The following is a 9,911-nucleotide window of genomic DNA, read 5'->3' as shown; positions in this document are numbered from 1 at the left end:
TGCATCGAGTCAACATCCTCACATACAGCTTCAAAAGAGCTCGCCTTCTCCGCTATCACGATCAGACCTGATTTGACTGGATACCACATAGGTCATGTCGTGCCCGACCATGACAATAACTAATAACTCAACCCAATATCAAGTTGGAGAAGTACTGAGAAAATTAAACTTTCAACATATAGCCAATACTAAATACAATATAAAGTTGAAAATATATATATATATATATATATATATAATACATTTAAATAGCTATTGAAATTGTTTATCAAAATAGCCATCAAGCTTCAACTTTCGGTATACATAGTATAGTGCACATAACACCTAGAAAAATCCCTTCTTAGATACATAATAACTCTCTTGCTCCAACTTTTCATATACATTAATTAGCAATATCCATTCTTGTTGCCAAAAGCATCCTTTCTCTCTGCCAATTAAATTCCTTATCTCTGCCAACAAAATCTCTTCTCACCACATATTCAAATATTTTAATCAATTAAACACATATTTCAATGTAATAAAATATAATTGAACTAAATTCATAATTTATCAAAATGTCTTGACAGCCAACAACAAAAACTTTACAGATAAAAAATTCATATTTTCAAAAAAGATCAAATTATCCAAGATCATGTATAATAATATTCTAAAGCTTTAATTGAACTAAAGTACTAGTTTTAGATGTTAAAATAAAATTTTTAATAGGTAAAAATTATTATTTTTGAAAATCACCCGATGAAAAATCTTAAATAAAGACTCAAAACGACCGGAATAGTCATACTGATAACATATCAAAGTTACACATATAAAATTATCAGAATCCAATAAAACTGTATTTTTGTAAAACCAATTATAAATTTGATAAAAAATATCAAAACACCAAATTATTGAAAATTAAGATAAGCAAAATATAACCTATCTCGATCTAGATAACTTTAAGAGCATGGTCAATAACTAAAAATGATTCAGAGCAACTCAATTAGACTTTCCATCTAAATAAAACCCTCTCTATCTCTCTCTAAAATGGTTTCCCAATAAAGGAAATGAAAAAGAATAGTGAATTTGGATATTTTAAATATTAAAATTTATTTTAGCATTGCGAAACCACACGACGTTGGCCACGACGCCACCTTACAGAATTCACAACCTCGCCTCCCATACCACGCGTTGGAGCACTAAGTTAAATGTAAATTTTTTAGGCTTCAACACTAGAGTGCCAAAAACACAACGTAATGACACTATAGGAAAATTTTCAAATTTCATCAACATGCAAACAAACTCCTAAAATCCATTGCAGAACACATGCATACCTTCACACATGCACAAAATTCTCTCAGACATGAGCAAAAGAGTTCAAATACAAGAAAAATAATATGTTACCTAACTTCTAGTCAGGACATACCGATTTGAACGTAACTCTAAATATGGAGGTCTCACATCTATGACCATGATTCACTCCTTTTCCTTGGACTTGACCAATGAAGGCTCCTCCTCACAGCCCTTTACTTGCCCCAACATAACCTCCAAGAGATATTGTGTTAAGACCTTTAGCACCTGGACCGCTCATTGGAGGTGAAGTAGACTGAAAAATTTATGAGGGAAATATTGTAGGGCTGAGTAATTCGAAAGAAAAGGATTGTTGGGCTTATTATACTATGTAGTCAACCTTAAATGACAACGCAGTAGTCCTTGCCCTAAGAGGAGCTTCTTAGGGGACTACATCCTGCTTATTTGCCACATCCTCCACTCGGCCCACTGAGGTCACGAATGTCATATTAAGTGAAAGATCATACAATGGATTTTATTTATCAAAAAATGTGAGGGAAACTTTTATGAGTTGAGCATAAACACCCTATGGAAAAACCAGTAAACCAAATGTCCATTTGCTAAAGGATAAGATCTCAAATTCACTTAGCATATGAGTTAAAAACTCACCCACATTAATGTGAATTCTATATTCACTGGAAAGTGATGACATCGAGCCCCTATATATGAATAACTAAAAAAAAGGATATCTTCTTACCTTAAATGATGAGTGTCGCCCAACCTCTTTCAAAATGGGATCTTGACTAGTCGCTAATCCCACATGTAAGTGAAATCATACATAATGAGCTAACAAGTTTGATATTTTGAATTGTTCTCAAAACATGATTATGCGGGTTGAGAGAACTATCATACTCGCATGAGGGAACTTTTAAGGGTTCGTTTGGGACGGCTTTTTTATTGCTTTCTAAAACGGAGTTTTAGTACAAATTTTTTTATTTTTGTACTAAAACTCCGTTTTAGAAAGCAATAAAAAAACCGTCCCAAACGAAGCCTAAGACTCATGTTCAACCATCTTAGGCATTATAATAGTTGCTTTGTGTATCAAGTCAACTACTTAGGAATTATGTCGACCACCATGGGGGCCATCTAAATTCCTTAGTTGGCATAGCATGTTTAATCCACCTCTTGATGTGGGTTATCTAATGCATAACTGAAGCATATAAATCTCAGTAGTAGTTTAGTTATTTTTTTTGTTTTTTTATAAACCGTCAATCGACTTGTCACTGCTGTTCCAAAGATTTAGGGTTTTGGAGTACAGAAGGAAATTGCAGCGCTGACCCGGATAAGTTTTCAAAATGTGTTCTTTTATTGTTAGTAGTTTCGTCCGAATATAAACAGCTTGGTCACTCTGTTGTTCATCGTCTCCCCATGCTATGCTCCATTCCAGCATCTCGAATTCGCAGGAATCCTATATTTCCCGTCTGTACTTCCAGCTTTTACTTCTCCGGCGCTGTCGTTACTCAAGTTTTCATCGAGGAGAGCTCTCAATCCGAGATCGATAACAAAACCCATCGTCAAAATTCAACCTTTTGCCCCTCTCCTCCAAATGTTAGGCCAAATCATAATAAAGTCCGCACTCGGTGTTGCGCTGTTAGAGATCAGAATAAGACATCCCACCCTGCACAGACTTGGGCTCGGCAGAAGATGCAGGAATGCGCCAGGGCGGGCAATCTTCTCGAAGCTGTGCACCATCTCAATCTTTCGAACTCAACCATTCTCGATTACAATGCACTTTTCTACTGTTATCTCAAACAGGGTCGTATTTCTGTGGACCAGTTAGTGCAAGTCTTTTTTGGGATGAAGAGATTTGGCCCATTCCCTAATGGTTGGACATTCAATATACTTTTTAATGGATTATGCGCTTTAGGATTATTGCAAGATTCTTTCTTTGTGATAGAAGAGATGCGTCTCAACAAATTTGTTCCTTCTTTATCTATTTTGACGAAGCTATTGAAGAAATCTTTGAAGTCAGGTATCTTTGATCTTTCTCATAAAGTTATTGAACTAATGTTTAGATACGGCTATAAGCCAACACTTCCAGCTTTGAATTCTTTGATTTCTGGTTTTAGTAGTGATGGAAACATTCTTGAGGCCAATTCCTTATTTTGGATGTTAATTGCGAAAGGCTTTGCTCTCAATGTGTACACATACAATCCCATTTTATCCAGCTTATGCAAGTCTGGGCAAATATCTAATGCTCTAGCTTTCTTATGTAGTTTGAGGAAAAGAGGATTTGTTCTCAATGCGTATTCTTATACATCATTGATTTTTGGATTCAGTAGAGAAGGTTTGTGGGAAGATGCTTATTTTGTTTTGGAGTTGATGCAGAGCAATGGCTGTTTGCCAACTGCTGTAACTTATACTGTACTCATTAAATTTCTTTGCAAGTATAATTATATTGAGGATGCACTAAGAATTTATGGGGTGATGGATAGTAAAGGCTGCAGTCCAGATCAAATCACTTATAATGTATTGCTTCATGCCCTTTGTACCCAAAATAGAATTTTTGATGCCAATAAATTGGTGGAAGACATGTTGGAGAAGGGCTTTGATCCTGATAAATTTACCTATTGCACTCTGGCTAATTGTATGTTGAAAACTGGAATAGTTAGGAAATCTCAAGAGCTTCTCCTTAAAGTACTATCAACTAACAGTCATTTTGATGTTGCTACTTGGAATGTTTTCTTCCATTGCTTATGTTATGATAATCGGGCGTTGGAGGCGTCATCATTGTTGATGCATAAGGTAGGAGAGGGTTTTGTCCCCACCAATGTGACTTGCAACACTATTTTGAAAGGTCTTTGCATGGAGAAGAAACTCAACGAGGCATTAACGTTTTTGGATCGAAACGAGTGGGCTAGAGAGGGGCCTGATATAATTTCCTTCAATACTATTTTATCTGCAGCATGCAATGAGGGTTACTCTTCAATGATACGGAGGATCTTTTATCGCATGGAAGCTGAAGGAATTGAGGCAAATGTTATCACTTTGACCTGCTTAATGAAATACTTTGGAAAGACTGATAATTTATTTAGTTGTTACAGTATCTTTACGTACATGATCAACAATGGTTACAATCCTACTACAGTAACTTATAATGTTCTTCTTGACATACTTTGCAAGAAGAACATGCTTGAAAATGCTTGCAAAATGTTTATTAGATTCAAAGGCAGTGGGTCATTTCCAGATACTACTTCATATAATATTCTGATACATGCTGCAATTGGAAAAAGTGGCTATCTCTCAGTTATGTGCCTTTTAGCTAGCATGTATAGATGGGGTTTATCTCCTGATGGCGTCACATATGCGTTATTAAGTTCTGGCTTATGCAGGTTGAGAAGTATACGTGCCGCACTTCGCTTGGAGGATGTGATGATTGAACAGGAAGTGAAACCAAGTGTATCTTTTTACAATAACATCATGGATGCAATGTTTAGGGAAGGTAGATTGGGGGATGTCTACTGGTTAGTGCATAAGATGAAAATTTATGGGATTGAACTAAATGAAGCTTCCAGTAAAATTTTCGACCGTGCACTTTCGAAAGGGGGTAGGAAGAGATTTCCTAAAGCCATGATGATTCTTGGAAACCTCATAAGAAAAGGGAAAAATCCATCTGACAAGGATAAAAGTTGAAGTTTGAAATCTTACATTGCTTATGGCTTTTCTGTTGCAGTCTTATATATGGGGACCATAAAGTTGTCGAGTGAGGCCGATATTGCAAAGAAGAGCATCATGGTACAAACTTCTCTGTTTATTGCGTTCTGTTCATGTTTTATTAAATTATGATTCTGCAGAATCTCGACAATGATTGCTTTTTACGAATAACTGTTTAGGTAACTGTTATAATCTTACTCAGCGGATCAAAAGTCTCTTATTTTTTTCTATCTGTAGGAAATATGATTACAATTATTTTGCCTTAATTAATGAAACCAAATCATAAGTATCTCTCCTTTTATAGAGATTTATTTTTCTTTCAAGAAGTCAAAATCTTTAAAATACCTTTTTTGCTATTAGCAACGTCTTCATTTATCTATTGGTGAGGCTGTACATCTTTAAGGTGGTGCCAAATTAAATGTAGTAAAATAATGGTCAGTGAAGGCCTGTTGCATAATAATGTAAGGTCTACTGCTTGTTTCTTTCTATTCAAATACAGCCCCATATGGAAACACATTTAATTGAAACTTGTAAGCTTTATTCGGGATAACATTTTTTTTGTGGGAATGGTGAGTTCCTGGATAAAAATTTGATATAGGTTGGATTTGAACCCAAGCCTTGGCAACAATTTCCAAGACTTTACCAACTAAGCTAGTGGCTCCCTTGAAAGTTGCATTTTGCATTAATTAAAAGAATAAAAAGAGTACAAGTGAGTTCAAACTTGTATGGAGTCTCTTATGAGAGACCTCCCTCAACAAAACAAAACCAAAAGAGGGAAGAACGTTATATTTTGTATCACTCCATACACAAAAACTAAGTGGCACCCACTGGAGACAATTTTTTCTTTGATTTATATTTGATTTATAACGTATAGATTGCCTTAGGAAATGGTTTTTTCATTCCCACGTGGCTTTGCAAATTATAATTTTTTCATTTGTTCCCAAAAATGGAGGGGTTTTCTGATGGTAAATAAATACTCATCAATGTGCTTAACAATAAAAATCTTACTAATTTTTCACATTGTTAAAGAAATTTTAATATTTTAGTATCTCATGAACTTTAATTTTCTATTCTAAACCTCTCAGAACGGATGCTTTGTGGCAAGATAAGGCTTATGGAGCAGGAAAGTTGGTTTTCTGCACATTTTATACTATCTGAGTAGCAATTTGATCCATTACAAAATTAACTAATAATGGCCATTTCATTCTCTTCATGTAGGTGAAATTAAGTTGACTATTGTGTTATGATGACACCATAATAAGCTGATGTGTGGAAATATCACATCAAATAATTTCTTTTGAATATTTGAAAGATTATGTATCGGATGAGGGCTTCATGCTACGAGTTCTATTGGCTTTAACATTTTAGTAGCCTTCCAGAAGCCTGATATCCCTCAATAGAATATTGTATCTATTTGGAATTTTGGCATGAGATTGTTTTTTTAGTCATTGAAGTTGATTATGGTTTATGGGAATATAAATTTCTCAAAAGTTGCCAATCTCTCAAGTATAAATCCCATCAATGCTACCCATTAATTTCTTTATTTTTTTCAGAAACACTAACTCTATATGCAACTTCAAGCTTTGATTATGACGTCTCCAGTACTTCTCTGAATAAATGTCGAACAAGTACATTTGACCTTATAAAAGATTCTATGGTTTCTATCCTGCCATATATGCCAGATAGTTGGTGCAACTGCTACACTTTGATTCTTTAATTCATAGTATTTACTTTCAGTGAAACTTGCTAGCAGATCCTGTACTTTTCTTTGGCACCCTACCCCACTGCAAAGTTTTTTTTTCAAATTCCTCTACCATTAGTGCTAATAACTGTGCAATTATTCCTTTCACCTTTATTGTCATTATAGTCTTCAAACTCAAGCTAACATCTACTATGTCACTTTGAGTTTGCGAGGAACATTTTCATATCTAAATAATCACATTTGTTTGGTACTGCTCCTAAAATAATTTTTGAGTATAAAATTTTCTAATTCAAGAAATTTTTGTACTCGAAAGCTGTTTTAGAAAACAACAAAAAAGTTGTCCCAAACAAAACCTTATTCATTTACATTGTGTTTTTTTATTGCTCTATTCAATTCTCTCCCCACATCATGTGATAAAGGCTTGATGTTGTTGTTCTATTAAATTCTCTCTCTTCCTCTCTCTCTTTATATATATATATATATATATATATATCATATGAGCTATCAAGTCAAGATGTAGTCCTTTATACCAATCAAAGCAAATTATCACATTTGAATGCCTTCAGATTATTAATTCCCCTGGAATATTTTGTGAAATAGAAGTCTAATTTCAAATACTGGAAAAAAAGAAAAAGAAAAAAAAGGATGCCCTCCCCTTTATAAAGAAAACTGAAGGTTCATAAAATTCAAGGTTTTGAGCTTCTGCAGAAAATCCTTCTGCTGACATTATTTCCCAATTCCTATTCCTGGTAATTTCTATTCATTGTTTCTCAAACTTCTCTTCTTTCACCCAGGTTTGAATTCTTTTAGCATTCTAAACGGGATCTAATGCTTTCCGAAATCTTTCTGCAGCAATCTCCCTGCAACCAGCTGTGTGGAACGCCATCCTTGAGAGCATTATTAAAATCCTTAACAAAATTTGGGATTAAGCAATCAGCCATGAACAGAAGCAGCTTACTGCTATTACTGTTGATATTGGTGTTTCCATGGACTGCTAAAGTCAATGCTTTTCAGAATTCCAATCTGTCATGGTATGTGTGATTGATATTTGTCATAAATTTTATAAAAAAAAAATTTAAAATGTATTTTAAAAAATCTTCAAATTACTTTGAGATAATTAAAATATAAATGTTGATTGTTTTTTCTATATTGCACTCAATGAAAATTTTTATCAGATATCCTTATCAATATGTGAAATTCCTTTATCTAAAGATATGCCATGTTGCAACCTCACTGGAAATGGGATTTTCTGTACTTCCTCTGCTGAAAATCTCTTGGGCCAAGTGTTTCAGCAGATGGGTTTTACTGGCTGGTTGCAGAATCTTACTTCGTTGGAAGATATTTTGCTGCTATGGATCCTTTGGCTGGCAGATGGTTCTGCTGATTGATCTCAATATCAATTATGATCTCTTGGATTGTTAAATATTTTTTGGGTTTTTCTTTTTATGGGCTGACTGAGTCCCTATTGTTTTGAAAAAAATTATTCTGTGCGGACACCGGACGTTATCCGGAGACAAATCAGGGCGCACCATGTCACCTTTTTGCTGTGTTTCATGGCTATGTACTGCATGATGCAGCACACTCTGATTCGCCTCCGAACGGTCCGGTGTCCGCACAAAACAATCTCTCGTTGGTTTGTATTTTGGCATAATCTGCTTATTTCATTTATGAAATTTGGACAAGGCCGTTAATTTCCCCCAAAACATAAAGATTGGTCTGACTTGTTTGGCAATGCTCATCAATTTCCCAACAGATATTGAAGATTGTTCATAGATTATTGTGGGATGGTTTTGAGGAGATTTCCCAATAGATTAATAAATTATTCTACTTCTATTCTGTTTTCTTTTCTTCTTTCTTTTGAGAGATTGAGTAAATTTCAATTGCTCAATTAGGATTGAAGATTCTATCAAAATAACATCGTTAAGTTTAAATATGACAATTGTGACAATATTAGGGGTGGTTCTAAAGGTGACAACAATGTGATAATACTAAGTCATAACTCTTATATTTTTAATAAATATGAATACAAATAACAAATAGTTGAGTACCTTTTTGACTGATGCTACAGCAATTTATCCACAAAATTTTTTATTTAGTATTATAAGACCCCTTAAATTTTTTTATTTTTTTTCCTTAAAAGATTTTGGTGTTTCTTTTGACTTTTCTTCTTATAATGTTGTGTTAAATGAAGATGTCACCAAGGACTTCATTTTCGATAATTTTTTTACTATATTATTATTTTAATATCATAACAGAATTTATTGTTCTGCTATTGCTTTTTCATTTTAATATTTTTTGAGCTAGGAAATTGTTTTGTACAATAATTTTAAAAAAAGTTATATTTTTTACAATAACTTTGCAATCACTTTTATAAAAAGTTATAGCAGTCCCAAACGGATCTTTAGATTTGTTTGGGATAGTTTTCTTACTGCTTCTTAAAGCAGTTTTCTAGTACAAAAGTTTTAATTTTTGTACTATAGAGCTATTTTAAGAAGCAATAAGGCTTAGTTTGGACGGCTTTCTTTATGTTTCTTAAAACGATGTTTTAGTTAAAAAATTTATGTTTTTTACAAGGAAGCTGCTTTAAGAATCAATAAAAAAATCGTTACAAACGAAACCTTAATATTCATTTGGAACAACTTTCTTATAGTTTTGCTTTTCAGATCATAATCATAATTTTTTGCTATAGACAATTGCTTTTTTATTATATTACTGTCAATAATTTTTTTGAGCTAGGAAGTTATTTTTTATCATAGCTTTAAAAAACTTATTTTCTCAATAATAATTTTACAATCATATTTATAAAATACTGTACTTAGTAGAACAAAAAGTTGATCAATTTTCTTTGGCTTGCATTTGAAGAGCTCATTTGGTTAGTTGTGTTTGGAAAATATACTATCTTCCTTGTTAAAAAAAAAAAACGAAAAATCATTTAAAAATATTTTAAAGATATTATTGAAAGCATAAAATATATATTATTTTTTAGCTGACTACAATCAAAGAAAAAAAGCAAAAAAAAAAAAAAAAAAAAAAAAAAAGCGTCACAGAAAAACTAAAGCAAGTAAAAATAACCAGCACACGGGTCACATGCAGAGCATCACAACACAGCACAGAAAAGAAAAGCAGAACAACAACCTAACCTAAAGCTAATAGTCGTGTCTTATCAAACTCATCTAAGTGTGTGAAAGCTGTGTGGTTTTGATAGGTCCTATATGGGTCTTTAAATATT

General features: G+C 33.3%; 1 protein-coding gene across 6 annotated transcripts; it reads left to right on the top strand.

The window, feature by feature from the left end:
• Window positions 1-2,411: 2,411 nt before the first annotated feature.
• LOC110102362 (pentatricopeptide repeat-containing protein At1g63130, mitochondrial) lies at window positions 2,412-8,518 on the top strand. Of its 6 annotated transcripts, none has more exons than XM_028696314.1 (3): window positions 2,412-5,061; window positions 7,535-7,713; window positions 7,858-8,518. In XM_028696314.1, exon 1 carries the CDS (start codon window positions 2,695-2,697, stop codon window positions 4,957-4,959), a length of 2,265 nt encoding a protein of 754 aa, XP_028552147.1. In that variant the 5' UTR covers window positions 2,412-2,694; the 3' UTR covers window positions 4,960-5,061; window positions 7,535-7,713; window positions 7,858-8,518. The 6 variants fall into 6 exon arrangements, with proteins under 6 accessions (XP_028552147.1, XP_028552146.1, XP_028552145.1 ...); XM_028696313.1 differs by having other exon boundaries at window positions 6,534-7,713; XM_028696312.1 differs by lacking the exons at window positions 7,535-7,713; window positions 7,858-8,518 and adding an exon at window positions 6,199-6,422.
• The last annotated feature ends 1,393 nt before the right edge of the window (window positions 8,519-9,911 follow it).

The sequence above is a fragment of the Dendrobium catenatum genome, unplaced genomic scaffold (genome assembly GCF_001605985.2).
Source record: "Dendrobium catenatum unplaced genomic scaffold, ASM160598v2 fragScaff_scaffold_733, whole genome shotgun sequence".
NCBI classification, from domain to species: domain Eukaryota; kingdom Viridiplantae; phylum Streptophyta; class Magnoliopsida; order Asparagales; family Orchidaceae; genus Dendrobium; species Dendrobium catenatum.
The sequence above is the reverse complement of the archived record's forward strand: the minus strand, read 5'-3'. Positions and strand labels throughout refer to the sequence as shown.